This window comes from Paramormyrops kingsleyae, chromosome 2 (assembly GCF_048594095.1).
Source record: "Paramormyrops kingsleyae isolate MSU_618 chromosome 2, PKINGS_0.4, whole genome shotgun sequence".
Lineage (NCBI taxonomy): Eukaryota > Metazoa > Chordata > Actinopteri > Osteoglossiformes > Mormyridae > Paramormyrops > Paramormyrops kingsleyae.
In genome coordinates this window covers 4,224,449-4,246,832 of record NC_132798.1, presented here as the reverse complement: position 1 = coordinate 4,246,832, position 22,384 = coordinate 4,224,449, and the positions used below count along the sequence as shown (strand labels likewise).

Genomic DNA, 22,384 nt, shown 5'->3' with positions numbered 1-22,384 from the left:
CCTTTTCCTGCACTGCGTTCCTCTCCATTCAAATGCCTGGTACACATTTTTTAATGTGTGTTTCCCCTTGTCCTGATGCTGAAGTCACTGAGCTATGTTTCATAATAGCCATGTAGAGAGATAGGACGTCACTGCAGGTTGCAGTGTGGGAATTTGGTTGCCATTCTAAGCCATTTGGGGCCTCAAAATCAGCTGCTTCTCCAGTTCTGTCCCCAAAAAGTCCTCATGCCTGTTTTCTACTCTCCTGTCACGTGGCTCTCTTCACAATTCTGCCTGGAGCCAGTCCTACATATTACCTAACATTTTAACATGAACAATTCCTTTCCCCTTATTGTAAATCTGAGCATCATTCTTTGTGCTTGTTCAGCATGCCATGGCACTGCAGACAGGGATAATCAGGAACCAGAGCGAGCAGCATTACATCCCCATGGTACTGGAACACAGGCAAACTACACAAGGCTGTTATGAAATGTTAAGAAATGGGAATGCTGCTTCCTTTCTGAGCCTGCGACCATTTGGGGTCTTAATTTAAACCAAGGCTATTACATATCAGAGGTGGAAAGTTCAGGTCCAGAAAGTACAAATTCAGACCGTGATTTAGTTTCAACCAACCAGTTGAGCATAAAGAGTCATAGTTACAGAGTACTCCACTGGTTTGGTTGAAACAAAATCCTGGTCTGGATTCGTACTTTCTGGGCCTGAAATTTCCACCTCTGTTCCATATTCAATTAAACTTCTATATTTAATTGAGAGAACATTCGATACGAGATTAAGTCAGCGACCCGGATCCGTGGCGGTATTGCATATGGAGAAATGGTGCTAATTGACACGTGTTTTACCAATCAGATGATCACCTGATCACATACACACACACACACACACACACACACACACAAAGGAAGTTTGCACACTACAATGTCCCCCCTAAATTCACTAATTAGGTTTCACAGCAACCTAATGATGTTCCTGCCATGACACGCGTATCCATTACTATATTAATTCTTGCCCCTCAAACGTTGAGTCGGGAATGACGCTGCACTCAGCCCTGGCCAGAGGATGACTGCAGATTTACTCTCAGCAGCATAAAGGCTTTTAATGTGAATGAAAGACTTCAGAGTGGATTAGTGTCAATTAAGTTTGAAATCTTTAATGGCTGCTGATGAGTTAATAGCTGGAACGGTCTGCCAGCAAGACCAGCAGCAGGAACATGGCCATATATGCCAAGGACCCACAGGTGAAGGGGCCTGGCAGTGCCAGTGCCACAAAGTGCTGTAATGCAATGTACAGGGAAACAACAATGCCCTTAATGCCCACTACACAGCGTATATACCAGCAGGGGAACCGCCCACTCACCTTTACTAGCTGAATTCATGTATAAATCACATACAAAGTCTGAAATTACACCACAATCGACTGCTCCTGTATTGTAGGACGTTTATAGTGCATGCTGCTCGCATAAACTGGGGGTGTCCAGCAGTCGAGTGGCCGTTTGCCTCGTAAGTCACCTTGGTGATTAACAGCCCTCAGACACCCGTGGCTTCAGAGCCAACATGGGTGTCGTATATGAGGTGGCAGTTTATCGAGGATATCGGAGGGGGGGCTGGAGAGGGAGGGGGACGTCGGGGGTGACGCAGCATCACTAGCTGCGGCAGTGCAGGTATGAGGAAACGGGAAGATTAAAGCAATTTCACACTCGTGGAGCGTGACAGTCTTCGTGAGAGTCCCCCATTCACTACCCCCTCTCCACAGCTGGAGCGGCACAGGCTGTTGTTGGTGCTCAAGTTTTAGCAGTTCAAAGAGACTAGGGGGGTGAAGACAGATGTGTATCCCTGAACTGACAATGACCTTTCACCCTCCAAAGACTGGACAGCGTCTGTAAAACTGACACAGTCCTGCCATCAAAAATGAGAAAGATGATGTAACACACTAGAGGCCAAAATTGTGGAAATACTTCCAATTTTTAAAGAACTGTATTCCTTTTACTCCAATTACTAATTTAATCATCCAGTGTATATTTGTAACATTCTTTGATTGTTTATGAACATTACTGCAAATATTCGTGTAGCAATTTTTAAAGCATAATGCCAAAAATGCAGGTGTTTCTACAATTTTAGACACTAGTGTACCTGGATCTGGTTACACAGACTTTGTGGTGTTTTATGTAATAAAGGATTACCCCCACATCAGTAACTCTGATTATTCACTAACTAAAAAACAAACTAAGTGGCGATTAGGTTATAAACCACTTCAGCCATTCTTGTCACGACTCAGCACATTACTTATGTATTGCAGTTGCCGTGGCTTATCCAGGTGCTGCACCCCAGTCAGAGCAGCTAATCCCGACATCTTTAGACAGAAAACGGAGGAATTTATTCTTAAACGGGTGACCTGCTTGGAATACATATGAAATGTGGACTTTTTAGGAGCTGACAGAGAAGGAGATGGCAGTACCAGAGGAAACAAACACACACGCCATACATCAGTGTCACAAAGAAGGACACGTGTCACATTACGGCCTGACAGTATCACAAAAGGGGACAACCTGGAGCCCACGGGGACACAGGCAGCTTTACACTGTCACTACATCAAGTACGTTCACAAGCTATGAAGTCTGATTACAGTGTCGGTCTGAGAGGGAATTTGACCAACCTGAGAACATTATAGAAGTTACCAAGCAATACAAGCCATGGCTTTCATGACCACCAAAATTAGCCACTCACAACTGATTAGTGAGTTTGAAACGAGAGAGATGCCATCTACGAGTCTGTCTCTACAACGTCAGCCTAATAGCAGTGAGTGTGACACGTTTGGTACATGATTCAGGCGTGTTGAAATACACTGCATCCGTACCGAATGACGCATGCCAACACATGTATATACAGCCACGGAAAAAATGAAGAGACCACTCTATATTAAAAATTAAATCTGCACTTTTAAACCCTGGTTTTATCATGGCACTGCTCACAGAGGCTGCGCTGAGCAGCAGGATGCTTCAGGTTCAAAATGTCTAAGACAGCAGGACACAAATATAAGGTGAAGCAGGAGACACTGGGAATCAGCCAGGTAAAGGGCGGAAGCGACATTCTAATGCCAGAGATGACCGTTATCTTATCCGACAGTTTCTCATGAATCGAAGGATGACATCAAGTGACCTTGAAAAGGAACGGGGAACATTAAGTGCAGGTGTGAAGTGCACTGCTAGGATAGTTTGTATCAGGCTCCTAGAAGCAGGACTGAAGACCATAAAGCAGGGAAGACGCCCTTCATTAATGAGAAACAGGGAAGAACCAGGCTGCAGTTTGCAGAAAAAATATATATTATTCACAGACGCACAGCCATAAATTGAGAAATGAGTGAAACAAAAAATTGTGCTGCAGTCTCTTAATTTCCACGCATGTACAGCACTGTGCAAAAGTCTCAGGCTTTCAAATAAAATAATGTTTACATGATCTCCATGTTGGCATTAAACTGTGATATTATGTCTGTTAAATGTTTCAAAACCTCTCAGAAAGTTATTGCTGCATTTGCTGCTGCCATACAAAACACCCACGTATTTTTCATCTCAAGCACAAGCACACCTGGTTCGTCTGATGCAGGGGTGTCACCTCCATGGTGGGGGGGTAGGGTGACCACCTAATCCATGTCAGGAGGGACACTATGAGCTACAACAGGATTTGTAACATACATTTCAATTAAAAGGACCAGGATTTTACTTAAGCACTGGGTTCTTGCCGTATGCTTATTGGTCAGTCTCCTATAATCATGCATATGTGTCAGTAATGTTAATGCGAAACAGCTGGATGAGTCTTTCAATCTATTAACTAACCAAACATTTCAGCAGAGCACAGAACCCTTTCAGCTTTAAAGTAGTTTGTAAAAGCTGAAGTAGCTCATAGTGTCCCTCCTGACATGGATTAGGTGGTCACCCTATGGGGGGGGGATCTGTGTAGAGCTTAGCTCTTTCCCTGTTTCACCACAGGTTATTCAGCTCAGGAGTTATGTGATAATTAGCACAAGGAGTTGAATCAGGTGTGTTAAATGAGGGGAAACCTAAAAATGTGCAGGGCTCCTGCACATTTTTGGGTGTCACCCTGGTCTAACGAATACCTCATTAAGTTATCAATATAGTTAATTAATTAAGTGAGCTGGTGGTGAAATTCAATTAATACATGGAATGGCTGAGGTGCCCCTGTGTAGACTTTGGAACTGAAGCAGTGTTCTATGACATATCAGTAACATTATGGAAAATGTAAGACATTCCTGTTAGCTTTTATTGTCTTATTCTTAATTTGTATATGTTGTAATGTTACACTGTTTGCTTTCTGAAGCAAATATAGATTTACTACCTAGATAAACAGCTTTAAACATTGTCTTTGACTGCCAAAGACTTTTGCACAGTACTGTATATATACACTCAGTGGCCACTGTATTAGGTACACCTAGATAGTACCAGATACGATCCACTTTTTTTTTAGTGCAAATTATGCATTCAGAGAAGCCTTTCTGCACTTGTGGCCTGTCTGATAGCTTTAATGAGTCTGGCCATTCCCCTCTATGACCTCTGTCATTAACAAGGTGTTCTTGCCCACAGAACTGCCACTGACAGAATATATTTTATTTATCACGCAGTTCTCTGTAAACTCTAGACCCTGTACTGAGGGAAAACCCCAGGATTGTGGCACCAGCGATCACACCACCTTCACACTCACTTACAGCATGCGTCTAGTCATTCTGTTGCTTAACCCTTTGACTCTATCTGTGTTCAGTAAGCATTCAGCCACATAATTTGCTGGCTGTTTTTGTACATGAGCAGGTGTATCTGAGGCACTGGTCAAAGAGAGTGTGCGCATGTATATATAGTCATTAATAATATCCTCAGGACCGACCATACAGGTACCTTTCCAGAGGCCAAAGAGCCATTGTCCAAGGACAGCCTGTAAGCCAACGAGGGAAAGAAACAAAGAGTTAAACCCAGAAAGAACCTGTTTAGCTGCTAAGCATGTAAGGGAGAAAGAACCTTCTACCCAGCATGCCTTTCACTGACAGGAGAACGTCCAGCTATTATTAAACAGACATCATGTGTGGAAAAGCGGGACTTTTCCAGTCCTAATGCCCTAATGACAGAGGACTTCAGTAAAGTGTTGGAATAGAGAACTGAGTGTACAGTGGCACAAACAATGCTTCTTTAATGTCTGTATGGTGTTCCTTTGAGTTCTGTATGATGTTCCTTTGAGGTCTGTATGGCGATTCTTTAAGGTTGGTGTGATGCTCCTTTAATGACTGAATAATGTTCCTTTAATATCTGTATGGTGTTCCTTTGATGTCGTATGATGTGGCTTTAATGTCTATGTAATGTTCCTTTAATGTGTGTATAATGCTCCTTTAATATTTGTATGAAGTTCCTTTGTCTATATGATGTTCCTTTAATGTCTGTATGATGTTCCTTTAATGTCTGTATGATGTTCCTTTAATGTCTGTATGATATTCCTTTAATGTCTGTATGGTGTTCCTTTAATGTCTGTATGATGTTCCTTAAATGTATGTGTTACAATCCTTTAACCTGGAATATTAAGCTGATTCAGCTGCTCCTTCCACACAGACTAATCTGTGATGTACAGGAGGCAGACAGAAGGTGTTAAGCTGATAACCTCCTGCTGCAGGATATGTGCTTTTTGGGCACGGCCCTCGGGTCGCGATCTTACCCGCTGACTGTGCTGGCTGAGCTCTCCGCGATCTGGGAGCTGGGGATCCAGCGGGTCTCGTCCACGATCGTGCGGGCGTGTGGCAGGCGGCCCACGTCCTTCACCATCATCATCAGGTGCCGGGACGTCTTTAGCACCTGCACGGCCTCGTCGTGGGGGATGCTCAGGAAGCTGCGCCCGTTCACTTCCAGGATCTGGTCGCCTACCTGTGTGCGCGTGGGGGGGGGGGGCGGGGGCGGGGGACAGGTCAGCAGGCCGACCCGGGCACACAGGCAGAGAGCTTCGATCGCCTCCCAAGCCAAGTCACACAGACACACAAGGCTGCCCCCCTCCAGTATCATAAAAAGCCCCGACCCACCGTGCTGGTGCCTCACATTCATCTGAGTGCACAACAAAACAAGAAACCCAAAACCAAAAACTTCTAATTAGCAAAAAACCAAGTGAAAATGCAGCAGCATGGTCATATGTGAACAACAAGGGCAACAAATGCATAAATTACTTAGGACAAAACGTGCTAAATTTATCAATAGCTTGCCAAGGTGCTGATGTGCTGTTATCTTGCTGCTCTTACAGCCCGCTGGAGCCAAGCACTGCTTACGCTTTGATTAACACCCTTAGTAGAATGTAGGTTGAATTTAATTCTACCCAAGGGCTAATAAAGTAAAGTAGAAAAAGCAAGTACACTAAGCTTTCAAACTTTCAGCCATGGTCTTTCAGCTGCTGATCTTTGTCTTCCTGAAAGACAACGCAGGAAAAAATAGCAGACGTGCTCTTGCCAGCGGCACGAAACCATATCAGGCTGTACAAGTGGTTGCTACTCCACTGATGTGCCTGTCGCCTCAGACTGGAATTATCTCTGCAGTGAAAGAATCACATCCGATTGGCTTGCTGGGTCTGCCGCTGACTGGGTGGGTGGGCACATGTGGGTATGGGTATTTTATTGGTATGTAAGTGTTTGCCCCACCACGGCTGCATCTGTCCTCGCTCTGAAGGAGGAGTAGAGCACAGACAAAGTGGACGGACCTCCAAAGTGGCTGCGGCTCAGTGCTTTACTATCCGGCTACTTTTAGCAGCACAGTCATAATTCAAGGCACCAAAACCCAACATTTCGAAATAAACAGTCTGTTGATCTCTGCAAAAAAAGGAGAAAAATCACCAAAAAATGCAATAAATGGGCAGAAATTTTTTCTTGGTTGTGGGCACCCTGCCGACTGGTGGTTTGTTGGAAAAGGCAAAATGTCGTGAAGAAAGTCTTGGCAAATTATGGAGCTTCCACAGGTGACTTCATCATGCCAGCCGAAGTATCCACTTTCCAGATTTGTTCTTTTCCCCCCTAATAAATCATTTCTGCAGGTGTCACAGCTTGAATAAAACTGTAATTGGATCAATATCTAGAGACGCTAAGCTGGAGTGCAGTCGCTGCCCCAATAAAGTCAGAGCTGAATCTGAATGATGTGACCAAATCCAGTCATGCTAAATAAATCAGAGGATATGACCACTGTCTATTCTAAAATGATAAACCTCCAGAATCAATCCCCTGGCCATATATAGGCTAACACTTTATTTTCTGCGTATATCCTCCACAATCATGGCAAAAACACCACGCTTCTGGAAACTGGTAACTTCAGGTAAATGAAGCAGACTGTACTGCAGACCTTCTGCTCCCAGCTCATATTGCTGAAGTGCAGAAGCACTGCTTCCTAACAGACTCCAAGTCTGAGGCTGCCTCAATGTCTGCAGCTTTTTTAGGGCACTGCATTTACATTCATTTCATTTAGCAGACACATTTCACCCAAAGTGATGTTTAAGTGAGGCAAAGAGCACATAACAAACATACATGCAGGCTGAGTCAGCTAGCCATAAAGTGCGGCTAGGCTGAGCTCCCAATTAATGCTCAGTTATACGTGCAAGTATAGAAGCAAGAGCTACACAACATCTTCCAACAAAACAAGAACCTAATAGGCAATTCAATTCTAAACAACAAACTTAAGTAATTTTATAAGCACAGAATCTTTATCCTGTGATATCTTGAGGCATTTCCTCTTAAGTTTGCTCTGCTAGCGCTGGAAACGTTTCCTGAACTGAACAGGCAGTTGATTGTGCTTGCAGGGGTGTAGACCTGGAACTGGAGTTCTCCAGTTCTTCTGTCCCTCTTCACAACAGTATTTTAATCTAGGTGATTCAGCAGTGGGGAGGGCTCCCACTGGCAGGAGAAAAATGTTTGTTGGGGGAGGGGGGGGGTTGGAGTGCTGATTTACAGCCACCAATATCCAGAGTGCCAGAGACGCACAAGAGAACAAAGCCACACGCACAGTCAGCTTCTCCTTCGTCCCCCTGATCTCTGCCTGTACACCCAGGTGAGGTGAAACCATGGAAAAAGGAGATGCTGATGAATTGTCCTTCATCCTAAGGCCGCTCTACCAAATCATTCCATTACTTATTGAGACTGGACCTGAATGTCAGTGTTATCCAGACATAACACTTGAAAGGCCAGTTTATAAAACAAAAAGAAACCTCGCAATTTCAAGACATAGCAAAAGTCAGCATAACTAAAGCTGTATAAGAAATTACCTTTCGAAATTTCAAAGCTATCCAAAGGGAAATTACTGTGTAGTTACCCCAAATTTAAATTGTTCTCTTTTGGGTGCATTTTTCACAGGATGATCTGCAAGTCTACCACATCACAGCACTTTGGAGAGTTGAGATTCCCTCACAATTCCGTGATTCCCCAGTAGCCACATTCCGAGCTGCCCCAAACTGTTTAATCGCGTTCCCACATCGGAGCTTCAGAGCATAAATACAGAAGAAAGGGAAAGTCCAACCGTCAGACATTGCTCTGCACTTTACATTCAGCACTATTTCTGGAAAGTAATTACACACTACAGTGGTTCAATAATAAAAAATACACAAAATGCCCGTCCTTATCTAGCTATGAACATTCCCAGCATCAGACTCCTGGAGATGCTGGACAAAAGAATCCTTGGAAAAGTACAGCTGGTCCACATGTTTACTTCCATCAAGTTATGTGTAAGAAAAACAAGCGTATCAAGAAAAAAAAAAAACAATTAAATCCATCCTTGAAATCCTCATGGAGATTCTTATTCTGTCATTATTCCGCAATTATAATCTATATTTTTTTGCAGCAAAATAAAATAGCATGCACAGAATCTGAATGACAGAAAGAACCGCCCATCCATACCCGGGTCAGGGCCGAGGAGGGGGGTGTGGAATCTCGGGTATCCTGGGTAGCTTGGGGCAGAAGGCAAAGCTACACCCTGGGTGGGACACCAGCCCTTCAAAGGGCAGATACATGCACGAACCGGCATGTCAGTCTAATAATGCAGCCACTCCAATAATGTGTAGTGTATACGGTGTGTATGTGCATCCCTGACTATGTGCTCATGCATTTGAATCCTATGGCTGGCAGACTAATCGTAGCACTGTGATGCCCTTCATCGCTCCAGCGATGGCCCTCCTCACGTGAACATTGCTTTGGAAATAGCGTTTGCTAAATATGCACAAGTTTTTAATAGACAACATCTCAGTGGCCTGGCAAGCACAGCAGAAAAAGGAGGCAATTACTCTCTGTCCTCAATTTCAGCATGTATATGCCTGTAAACGCCCTTAAAAATTCAGCAGGTCACCTGATATTCCCCACAGCAGTGAGCAGGGGGTGAGGGATGCACAGTTTTATTGCATCAAAGGCTACATTTGAGGAGGCAAGTGCAGTTACTGTATCTGTACAAAGGGCACGGCAGCCCTCAGCCGTGAGGAGGTGTCGGAGGAGCTGTCATGTCTTCTACGTCCAGAAGAACATCAGGTGGCCAGAAAGTGAACAGTACTGGAGACTCGGCCATCTGTCTTCTTTTTAGTGACATTCAGGTGTCTAAGACAGTGTTAGGAGTGACAGATGTGTCTGACAGCTCGACTCTCGCATCTGCTCTCCCTTCAGGGAGCTGCACTAATTAAGCCTTCCTTCCGTCATACAAGGAAACCGCTGGATTTTAATGACAGGGAAGCTGGTTGAGGACCAAGTATTCAGCACTGAGACAATGGGCTTGACTGATCTATCCATATGATACCATAAACAAGACTAGGGTTTGTTCTTTACTATTTGCTAATTTATTCCTTGTGACCTGGCTGTTTTTTATGATTTGCTTTTTCTTCAAGATTTGCTTGTTTGGTCTTTATAATTTTCTTATTTGTTCTTTATGATCTTCATGTTTGTTCCATGTTATCTGTTTGTTTGTTCTTTATTGTTTGCTTATTCATTCCTTATGGTCTAATTGCTTGTTCTTTATGATTTGCTTATTTATTCTTTATTTTATGTCTTGTGTCCTTTTGGATTTGCTTGTTTGTTCTTCTTGATCTGCTTGTTTGTTCTTTATTATATGCCTTGTGTTCTTTTTGATTTGCTTGTTTGTTCTTTATTATATGCCTTGTGTTCTTTTTGATCTGCTTGTTTGTTCTTTATTATATGCCTTACGCAGGGTGTTGCATTAACTTAATTACAATACAATTCAAAGCAGTTGAAAATTGCTAGGCGAAAATTCCCTGACTCATAACACACAGTGGGAAACCACACAAAATAATTTTTCAGCAAGAACCTGTCAGTAAGTGACCTATATGGATCAACGATTTAATGACTTTTTTTTTTATTGATTATTCAATTAATAGGGCTGACTTGCATTATTTCCATTTGACCTTCAATTTAGTCACACTTCAAAGAAAATTAGTGGATAGGGGAAAAAACACTTTGGGCCTGTGCCAATTTCAACCCAGCAAGCAATTCATTCAAAAGATCTTTAGTGTTTCTATAACATTTAATGGTTTCTGCATTTTTATTTCACCTGTCCTGCCAGAAAGCCCATCCCTTGCTATATAATACAGCAACACAGGAGTAAATAAAGAGAAGAGCATCTATTCTGAAGCAGAACTCTATAACTAATATGGCAAACAAGCTTGTGGGGATTGATAAAAGTGTGACATACCATTGCATCTCCATTGTTAAAGGCATGCATCTGCCTTGATGCCAAACACCATTGTCAAGTTTGCATGCAGCCTCAAAGCCTCAACCCCTCTCAGCAGGGAGCTGGGAGGGAGCAAAAACGTGGACTGTCTGTCAGGGGACTTTGAGGGAGCAAAAACATAGACTGTCTGGCAGGGAGCTGGGAGGGAGCAAAAACATGGACTGTCTGGCAGGGAGCTGGGAGGGAGCAAAAACATGGACTGTCTGGCAGGGAGCTGGGAGGGAGCAAAAACATGGACTGTCTGGCAGGGAGCTTGGAGGGAGCAAAAACATAGACTGGCTGGCAGGGAGCTGGGAGGGAGCAAAAACGTGGATTGTCTGGCAGGGAGCTGGGAGGGAGCAAAAACGTGGACTGTCTGGCACGGAACTTTGAGGGAGCTAAAACATAGACTGTCTGGCAGGGAGCTGGGAGGGAGCAAAAACATGGACTGTCTGGCAGGGAGCTTGGAGGGAGCAAAAACATGGACTGTCTGGCAGGGAGCTGGGAGGGAGCAAAAACGTGGATTGATCTACTGCATTCTTTGCATAGGTGTTATGCATATAACTCAACAGTTACAACAGATGCATCAATGTAAATATCACTATAAATATCATGTCGTTCCCCTCCTGTGCAGTAGAAAGGAGGCAGCTCTCTGCAGATAACAGACGGCTACATGACCTCTCACAGACCACGGCAAATTTCAACAGCTGCCCCTTACAGGAAAACAGCATTCTGTTAATCTCTATTCCAGATCCCTCTACGTGACTTCATAGGATTTCATTAATCCCACAGGTCACAAGACAAACAATTAACCTGAATTTCACAAAATGATTGCCTTAAAGATTTACCTCTTCTTTTGGCAAGGAGTCCCGGGCACTGATTTTATTGCTAATTTCAGAAGCACTGTAATTAATGTAGCAATTAAGTTTATTAGGCTATTAAGACAAAGTAACTATATGGGGATGTTTTGTTCCCTTCTGGTGATGCAGTTAGACATGTACATGTGGGAATGTTGTGGGTGCGTACATGAGCATGTAAGTATATGCATTGTGTGTTTCTCTTTATTGGTTTAAATCGATCCCATGGGCTCTAGGTCACATTGTACAGTGCATTATTTGGATATGCGTGCGTTTGAGTGAGACAGCGACAGCAGACTCTCAGCACATACCGCGTAAACACTTCCAGTGAAAGCGTGGCGGGATGCAGCCATAAATGACAGGTTACACTGTAAACATCGGTGTTTGCCGGAAAAAAAAGGGGAAGATGCTTGACACAACATCCCCAAAAGCAACGGTAAACAACAGCAGCAGCTCAGCTGACTCGATGAGGTCGATCAATCATTAAATAAAACGTTCACAGCAGACGCGGAAGATTAATGAGAGCTTCATTCATGGCAGGAATACAGATCCTCCCCATCACACCATTAGACAGTCATTGATGGTTCAATACAACATGTTGTTGAGGAAAATTTGGAGCTGAATGAGAGTCTTGATAACAGAATGAGACACAATGTTCTCTTCAAACAGACTGTGAAACAGAAGTGAACATGAAAAATATACATTAAGATCTTATTGATTCTTTGAGCTTCTTCCTGTATCAAGATGTTTCTTTGATTTGTCTGTTTGTGATAATCGATGTTAATCATCATTATATCCGGAAAGTCTAGCTGCAGATACGTTAAATGGAATGCGAATGTTATTCTGCTATCTTTCCGACTATAGCAACTATATGCCAGTCATGTGGCTTCTTCAGCAAAGCCGAGCACATCTTTGAAATCACTGTGTTCCTGATTGGTAAATAAAAGAGGCATGGTGCCACGAATTCAGGCTCCCCCAAAATTCTATGAATCCGTTTAAATTCATTTTTCATACTACGACTGTTTTCAGTTGAGGTCCTGAGCAAAAGCAATTTAAGGTTTGTTCATCTACAGCAAGGCCAGCCTGTTGTCTCCCCCCCCCCCCCCAGAGGGGCTGGTAATGGCCTTTGTCTATAGCAGGGGGACAGGTGCAGCCCCTTCAGCTGCCCACTGCTCTGTACCTAATAACATGAAAGCTGTTGGATGAGGTGCTGCCAGGCCGCACCTGGACCGTCAGTGCTGTGGGTGGGAATGTGACAAAACACTGCAGTGGAATGGAAAATGCCAGCAAATATGCCCAGCGGAGCTATTACATGCACTGGGGCATAACATTGTATGGAAACATTTTTTAACTCACTCTCTCCCCACCCCCCAAGGAGAATTTTCATCTAAAATGACTAGAACGTATCATTTATCTTCAGTGCTCAGGCCAAGCCGTCAACGTCCAGAATCTTGCTGACTGTCAATAGTCTGTCTGGCTCCTTGCCTGGTCCAACCTTCCTGGCCAGCTGGTATATTTCACCCTTTCGTCAGAGATATGGCACCAGGTATCAGGTGGACATCGAGCATCTGGATGCTGTACATCACTGTCCTTTTTGACGGAACAATTAAAGTGTTTTGGCTCACTGACAAAGCCTCTTTAGTCTTTCCCAGGATAACGGCATCTCAAAATCTAGGTGCCTTAACCATTTTCACATCGATGGAATTAAAAACATACAGTCAGTCCTGTCCTGCTACAACGTGTGATATCACACAGCGAATCTGTTGTAACATGATTGATGTATTAATACCCAAGTCCAACACAACGCAGAATCGCATTTGTATTTACTCAATTTTCAGTCGGGGTGAAAAGCACTAAGCAAACTAAGATGCAAAAACAGCTATTCAAGTAAACAAATCATTCGTTTGAACCGGTTCTTTTCAGTGAATCGTCCGAACCGGTTTTCAACTCTTAAAGAATAAAACTTTTTGTACATCCATGTGTTTCACCACTGTAGGAGGTATTTTCTGCAAAAAAAATAAAAAATTTAAAAGATAAAAAGAAAATACACAATCTCCACTTTGCCATTTAGTTTCCAAAGTCTGTGCGCAAAAATCCTGCAAAAATGAAAATTAAAATGAAATAGCACCATTTGCATTTTCATTTTCCACTCATATATGAATCAGATGTGAAAAATTAAAAAATAAAATTAAAAACCCTTTTTGTCTTTTCATTTTCCAATTCGGCTTTTCATTTCCTACTTTGCCTTTTCATTTTCAAATTCACTACATGGAAATATATGATAATCGGAGCGGGGCGGTGGGCGGAGCTACGGATCACTGTGCGCTTTCTCAGTGCGTTTGCTGATTCCGTTGTCTTCGTGTTTCTTGGCCAAGGTCAACCTTGTCGCCCGATATTTACTTAAGTCACACGCGGCTTAAGTTAGCTATTTATCTGCAGCTTCCGGTTCGTTTAGCTTCTTATTCGTAGCGTTTTGTTTCACAGCTTAAGTTACTTCCAGCTTCCTTATAGGGGAGTGTTCGCAGTTGCACATGCTGTACAGTTTTTAGTTAAGACATTTTGATAATACGAAATAAAATATTATGTCGTACGATATGATGTATAGGCAATTTTAAGACTCATAAGACCCACAAGATGTTTATGATATAATTTATTAATGTATCATTATTAGTGTTATTTCTTTTATGAAATGCATTTAATTACATTACTGGTCACTGGTATCACTGTTTTGATGATTTAATTCATTTCATCAGATCCCCATCTCGCTGATCTGTCCATACATGATCCCCATCTCGCTGATCTGTCCATACATGATCCCCATCTCGCTGATCTGTCCATACATGATTCCCATCTCGCTGATCTGTCCATACATGATCCCCATCTCGCTGATCTGCCCATACATGATCCCCATCTCGCTGATCTGCCCATACATGATCCCCATCTCGCTGATCTGCCCATACATGATCCCTATCTCACTGATCTGCCCATACATGATCCCCATCTCGCTGATCTGTCCATACATGATCCCCATCTCGCTGATCTGTCCATACATGATCCCTATCTCGCTGATCTGTCCATACATGAACCCCATCTTGCTGATCTGCCCATACATGATCCCCATCTCGCTGATCTGCCCATACATGATCCCCATCTCGCTGATCTGCCCATACATGATCCCCATCTCGCTGATCTGCCCATACATGATCCCCATCTCGCTGATCTGCCCATACATGATCCCCATCTCGCTATTCTGCCCATACATGATCCCCATCTCGCTGATCTGTCCATACATGATCCCCATCTCACTGATCTGCCCATACATAATTGCCCTCTCCCTGATCTGACCACACCAGATCATTCTCTCCCAGATCGGTCTGTGATCTCCCTGATCTGTCCATAATCACCTTCTCCTTTACTACCTGCCCATACATGATCCCCATCTCGCTGATCTGCCCATATATGATCCCCATCTCGCTATTCTGCCCATACATGATCCCCATCTCCCTGATCTGTCCATAATCACCTTCTCCTTTACCTGTCCATACATGAACACCCAGTGCTGTGTAGGTTTCCCCCAGGTTCCTCTAGAAATACACAGTCTCCCCACAATGAAATAAAAATCTCTTATTTTGACCTTGCTGAGACACATTTTCACAAGGGGAAATTCTATTTTTAGAAAAATATGTAAATACAATCAATACACAAAAATTTTTTTTGTATTTTTTTGGTTACTTATGGTTAAGGTTAGGGCTGGGTAGGGGTTAAGGTTGTCATTGTTGCGATTAGGGTTATACCCGTAGAAATTAATGGAGAGTCCCCACAAAGACATAGATACCTAATCTGTGTGTGTGTGTGTGTGTGTGTGATTGCGAATGTCCAGAGACAGACAGGCATTATGTGCTTGCCCAGTGCTGTGTGCTTTTAAACCAGGGTTCCAGAAGGACAAGTGCTTTTTGAAAATGGACGGATGGAATCCAGCCAGGAATACACTCTCCATACATCAATGTTGAATCCAGGGTGAATAAGCACTATGTAGCGGCTTGCATTGCTCAGTTTGCTTGAACATACACATCAGCAGGGAAATGTATATACACTAAAGATATTATATAAGTATTTTGGTAAATGAATGGCAGTCTCACAAATTTATGACCTTGAAATAGTCATGGACTCTGCTCAGTATAGAGAGGTACTTGGGAAATTGTCTGGACACTGGCTGTATAAATTGATGCACACTTATATTTTCCAACCAATTTTATTAGGGAAGGTTGTCGAAATTATCCTTAAAAGCATAGATTACATAGGTGTACCACTATGTGAAAACAAACTAACAGAAACATGTAATATATAGCCAGACTTATCCTTTTGCGAGACCATGATCCAGCTTATTACCGCAAAAGAATGTAAATCGCACACAGGGATACAAGCCAAGCATAGCAGTGTTACTGAAGTCATCAGGCAAGCAAGACTTACAAGCCCAACATAAAATCCAACGCAATAAAATGGCAGCTTGCCGTTATTACATTACTGGGTAAACCAGCATATTGAACCTACTCCAAATGAAGACCAAATCCATCTGTGTTCAGTCAACCTTCACCTGATGGAGCATTCAGGCAAGAAGAGGTCAGAGTTTAGTCTATGTGCAGTACAGCCTCAGTGCTTTCAGAATCAAGTGTTCGCTCCTCACGATTCAAGGTCTAGACAGAGATTTAAATCTGTCTGTCTGTGGACTTGGGTCTAAATGCATGAACACCAGGAGCTATTAACGCTAAAGATTGAGGTCTAAGAATTATTAACAGGAAAGAAAAAAAACAAATGGGGATAGAGGGAACATTTTTATTAGGCACTTAACACCCTTAAATTGGGTATGCTGAATTTATATCTTTATAATAACTTCAATTAAAGAATTTGAGATTGAGCACAAAATCTCTTTTTCGTGTTTGGTTTAGGCGAGGTCATAATCATGCAAAATTCACAGTCAAGGAGGTTGTTTGACAAAACAGAGAAATGGGAGGAGAAAGTCAGTTAAAACAAAGTATGAATGCATCTGTACCTTGAGTCCCCCTAACTCTGCGGCGGAGCCCCGGTCCACCCCAGTGATGTAAATGCCCAGGGCGTACTCCGCACCCCCCCGGATCATCAGGCCAAGGGAGCGCCCGTCGTCCAGGACCAGGTTCACCTGGAGAGTCACACACGCAGCCTCAAAAAGGTGGTTCATGGAGCTTACACCATCTCACACCATTTCTCCTCCAAAAGCTATACTATTCTCATGATTCATTACTCCATGTGCCCTGGACTGAACTACAGTTTATACACAGAGACAATATACGATTCTTAGCTTCACCAGACTGGCTGAATGTTTAAATAATAAGTTCAAATATTATATTATCCAGCAAAGTGACTTTTAATCTACTGAGCCAGACTTATTTTATCATCAGTTAAATTGGCAAACCATTGTTAAGGCTTGACTTAAATATGCTGAATGAAAATGAAAGAACAGGGTTACATTAAGTCTCTGCAGAGACAGCAGAAACAATAGATTGTCTTTATTAATACCTTCAATAAACTTGACTACAGGTCTGTAAATTTCCCCATCTTTAAGCTTCTACTGAAAGCAGAAACGAATACGTTCATAATCCTATCTTTCAGCAAAACGTCCCATCAATCTGACTAAAGCACTTGACTTGATTCCATATCAATCAATTCCGTCATGATCCAGCAGATGAAGAACCACTGCATGGTAAACACTAACTCGACTCATCCTCTTTGTTAAGAAACAAGTAGAAAAGGGGCAGGAGAAGGATTGTTTGAGCTGGAAATCAAAATAGATTTTGTAGGTTACATAGGGCAATTTATTTTGGTTTTGAACACCATCCTACAGTAGCGGGTTGTGGGGGGAACTGGAGGCTATGGCAAAAAACATAGGGGACATGGTGGAGGAACACACAGGAAGGGGTGCCAGTCTATCACAGGACATAGATACACACAATCACACAGATACACACAGGAAGGGGTGCCAGTCTATCACAGGACATAGATACACACAATCACACAGATACACACAGGAAGGGGTGCCAGTCTATCACAGGACATAGATACACACAATCACACAGATACACACAGGAAGGGGTGCCAGTCTATCACAGGACATAGATACACACAATCACACAGATACACACAGGAAGGGGTGCCAGTCTATCACAGGACATAGATACACACAATCACACAGATACACACAATCACACAGATACACACAATCACATACAGATACAAAATCACATACAGACAAATACAACCACACGGACATGTGATCACACACAGACACACACACAATCACACACAGACACACACAATCACACAGATACACACACAATCACATACAGCCACACACAGACACACAATCACACAGATACACACAGTCACACATAGACACACAGACATACACAAACCATGTAATCACACACAGACAAACAGAGACACACTCAAACATATACAAACACAATCACACACAAAATCACACACAGACACAAACACACACACAAACACAAAATCACACAGTATGGGCAATTTATAGACACCAATCTGCCCAACTGGATGTTTTTGGTCACAGGGAAACATCCTGGAGCCCAATAAATGTGACCAATGAGCTGACCTCAGGGGCTTTATGGGCAAAACGCAGCAGAAAGGTTGGCTAAACTCACAGAGCTGCCTCGCTTTATTAGCCAGCGGCACTAATGGCCTCGCTCCTGGGTCTAGGTGCTCCGGGACTCACCCGCTTCTCGTCGCCCTCCTGCAGCAGCTGCGAGTGGCTGCGGGGCTGGCTGCCGGCCCGCCTCACGGTGGCGCTCCTGTGCTCGGGCAGGTCCGGGGGCGGGGACACGCTACGGCCCTGAGGGTCCACCCAGGTGTAGATGTGGTTGGTGATGTAGCCCCCGGGAATGCGGCCCACGGAACACACAGACATGGTGAGCTTCTTACAGCCCTTCAGGACCTGCAGTGGAGGGAGGCGGGGGGGGCAGAGATGGACACATGTCCATTAGCAGAAGTAGTGTGGGGTCTGCATAGGCGTGCATGTAAATCAGCTGGGATGAGGCTCATCGCAGGCTAAGTGGCTGCAGGCTGCAGGCAGAAATGCATGTAAATCAGCTGGGATGAGGCTCATCGCAGGCTAAGTGGCTGCAGGCTGCAGGCAGAAATGCATCTCTCTGCCACCAGCGGTGTTAAAGGGCTCATGCACGCATACAGATGTGCCGTCATGCGGTCACATCACAAATGTTGGGATTCAAAGATTCAAAAATCTCTCTGCTCGGTCTGTATCGCGGTTTACAATTTTTCATAATTGTTTTCAGTCTCAATATCATGCCCCCTCTTTCAAACACCTAACACTTGCACCATATCAGTAGCCCAAGTGGACTAAACTGTATATGCTTTTGTATTACTTTGATACAAAATGCATTCAATCACCACTAATTTCAAAATTCATGAATACCTCTCTCTGTCAATGTTCAACACCAGCAAAATCGTTACCTTTCAGTTCGAACCCTAACAAAATTTTGATCACTCTAGATGAAAATATGCAGCATTTTGATAAATGAAGCTGTTCATATGCTTGAGATAGATTTTTCTGATTTTAACAAAAGTTTATTCAGTTTTTAGTTTGTAGCTTTGTTACCATCAATACAAAAATGGTCATATTCGCATGGAAATGTCCATGTATTTATGTTAAATTCTGTAACTGTCGCTGAAGATATTTTCCACTATTACTGCTGTATACTGTATGTTTCCTTTTATTTCACAATTCCACACTATAACTATACAAAATTAACGACACAGAAACACAAAATACATGTATTTTGCAATGCTTCGATGTGTTTATGTTTTTGAGTTGATTGTGCAATGATTGACACAGTAGTCATAAGGGACAGAACGTACAGTATGCTGTAGTTATGGCAGCATGAATCACCATTGGGTGAAATATAAAGTGTTTTGGTGGTCGAAGTGCATTTTGCACCAGAAGTGAATTGATGTGTTCATTCTCTAAAGCACACTGGGGGAAGAATTGTGTAACGTGCAGATGGTATTTCGAATAGTGTGAAAACAACTGTAAAAACTGTGAGAGAGACAGTTTAAGTTTGTAGCAGTTTGTATTCAATGTATAAAAAAACTCCATAGATTTTCTACATTTCACAAGTCACATGTTGAATAAGTTACATTTAAATTTTAACAGATTGCCACCATATAATGTCAAAGTGCAACAAATAATGTGAGCTCCCATCTCCCATCCCAGCAGTTGTACTGTGATATTACCTTATTACTTTATCAATACTATCCAACCACCAAAACACATGCATTCTGGGAGAATTGGTGATTGAATGCAGTTTGTGTCAAAGCAATGCAAAAGTATACATGGTTTTGTTCACATAGTCTACTGATTTGGTGCACGTGTTAAGTGTTTAGAAAAAGGGGACATGGAATTGAGACGAGTCTGAAAATAACTAAAAAACTGTAAGGCCAACAAAAAAATGTAAGCAGTAAGCTGATGGACACATAAGTCACATGTACATCAACACAGTCAGTCGGAGTACGGCTGCAAATCCTTTGCTATAAAACTCCCCAGTGCTTTCATTACGGTTTTGTGTCTATCCGAGTTGAAGTTAAGCCGTTGTTTAAAAGTGGTTGCAAGTGTGAGCAAGTTCAGTGTAGCAACTGGTTCTCCTCCTCTGACTACAACATCTACGGTCACACCAGGGTGATTTCGCTGTAAACAGGCATTCATATTTGATATGTGACTGCTAACATACATAAGACATGTATAGCAATGTCTACAGACATTTGCAGTTCTTTTGATGGCTCTTCTACTGTTGCTGTCATAAATTAGCAGGAAACCAAAATGCCCCCACACACCCGACCTGTATGACGGTGGGGGTGTTAGTAGCTCGTCTTCATTGCCCCCACCACTCACCATAATTGGTTTTTCCTTAAACTCGAAAAAAACCTTCAAAGCATGAATTAGCTATTGATTGTGTAGAGATCACAGCATCTAAAATTACTAATCATAACTGTCATAATTGTGGTTCGGCTACGTGTGCCAAACCTTGGATGTCAATCCGAACAGTTTGGCTTTTTTCAGAGAACCTCTGCATCCCTAATCCTCAGTGACAGAGAGCCGTGTGGCGTGAGGACAACTGCGGAAAATCAGGCCACTCGGCTTCTCAAACCTGCTGTAGCTGTACGGCACCTTTACAGACCTTAACCAAAGTAGATTCTAGACTAAACCCATATCCTCACAAGTGCAATTCGGACCCACTTGCTGTGTCTTACAGAACTAGATGAACTTTTTGTCCACGATTCCAAAAGGCATGTTTGCCGCAAAAACAACACTGCACATCACCAAAAGAACACCATACTAATGGTGTCATGGAACAGCCTGGCGCAGGTGGGAAAAAGGTGACGATCCACTTGCAAATTCATGGGTTTATTGAATTAAACAGAAGATGCTGGGGAAAGGCACAAAATAAAGGGATCACGAGGGGTCAAAAATCAACAGGGAAAAATAAGAACCAAATAAATAAACCATACAATAATATCACCAGGCAACAGAGCAACAGAGGGAGCAGGACAGAGAAACAAGCAGAACTCCTAATGCACAGTAGCATGGGCATGAACATGAACAATGACAGACTCAAGAAGAGAACAGACACAGGCGATTAAATACACACAGGCAAACAAGGCAAACAAGGGACAGGTGTAACTCAATAATAAATGAATCAATCAGAGGCATGGGGCAAAAAACAAGCAACAGGTGAAACAAATTAACATTAACATACACAGTAACAAAATAAAGATACTGGAAGTAGGCAACAACACTAAAAGAATAAACATGGAACACAAATGCAAAACCAACACAGAATACAAGCAGGACAATCCTTCAAGGAGAGACGGATTAGAAAAAAACCAGGGGAACAGGACCAGCCTCAAACCCATGACTCAACCCACTGGGTCACGCAGCAGGCTGGGGAGCAGGGAAAACACACATGGAACCAGAAGAAAGACAGAGGAAGGAACAGGATGGCCAGCATCACCTACTGGCCAAACGAGGAAGAGACATGAAGGGCAGGGACGGCCGGGCGCTGACCCTGACACATGGTGAAGCACGGTGGTAGCAGCATCATGCTATGGGATTGTTTTTCTTCAGCTGGTACTGGGGCTTTAGTCAAGGTGGAGGGAATTATGAACAGTTCCGAAAACCAGTCAATTTTTGCCCAAAACCTTCAGGTGTCGGCTAGAAAGTTAAAGATGAAGAGGAATTTCACATTTCAGCACGACAACGACCCCAAGCACACATCCAAATCAAGAAAAGAATGGCTTCACCAGAAGAAAATTAAAGTTTTGGAATGGCCCAGTCACAGCCCAGACGTACAACCAACTGAAATTCTGAAGGACTATGCACAGGAGATGTCCTTGAAAGGAAGAGTGGGAATATTGCCAAGTCAGCATGTGATATTCTGATAGACTCCTACCCAAAAAGGACTGAATGCTGTATTAGATCAAAAGGTGCTTCAACAAAATATTAGTTTAAGGGTGTGCACACTTATGCAGCCATGTTTCTATCACAAAAATCTGGCATTTTAATGGCCATTGAAGAAACCTTCGATTTGCCCATTGGAAGGAAGTCCCACCTCCCTCAAGGAAAGGATTGGCTACTCCTTCAGATAAAGGCAGACCAGCAGGATGGCATGAGGAGGGCGTTTATGATTTTTTCCTAGAGGTCTTGGTTGTGACTAGCTTTAGTTTTACAGATTTTGGTTTTACAGTTTTA

General features: G+C 43.0%; 1 protein-coding gene across 2 annotated transcripts in view; it reads right to left on the bottom strand.

Moving 5' to 3' along the window:
• The window catches only part of whrnb (whirlin b), a 75,243-nt gene that overhangs the window by 20,369 nt on the left and 32,490 nt on the right, over nt 1-22,384 (bottom strand). For both annotated transcript variants that reach the window (XM_023838564.2, XM_023838565.2), the window contains exons 2-5: nt 18,338-18,556; nt 16,619-16,744; nt 5,703-5,908; nt 4,898-4,934 (exon numbers count right to left, since the gene is read on the bottom strand). In XM_023838564.2, coding sequence (XP_023694332.1) covers nt 4,898-4,934; nt 5,703-5,908; nt 16,619-16,744; nt 18,338-18,556 — 588 coding nt within the window. The remainder of the gene's footprint in view (nt 1-4,897; nt 4,935-5,702; nt 5,909-16,618; nt 16,745-18,337; nt 18,557-22,384) is intronic.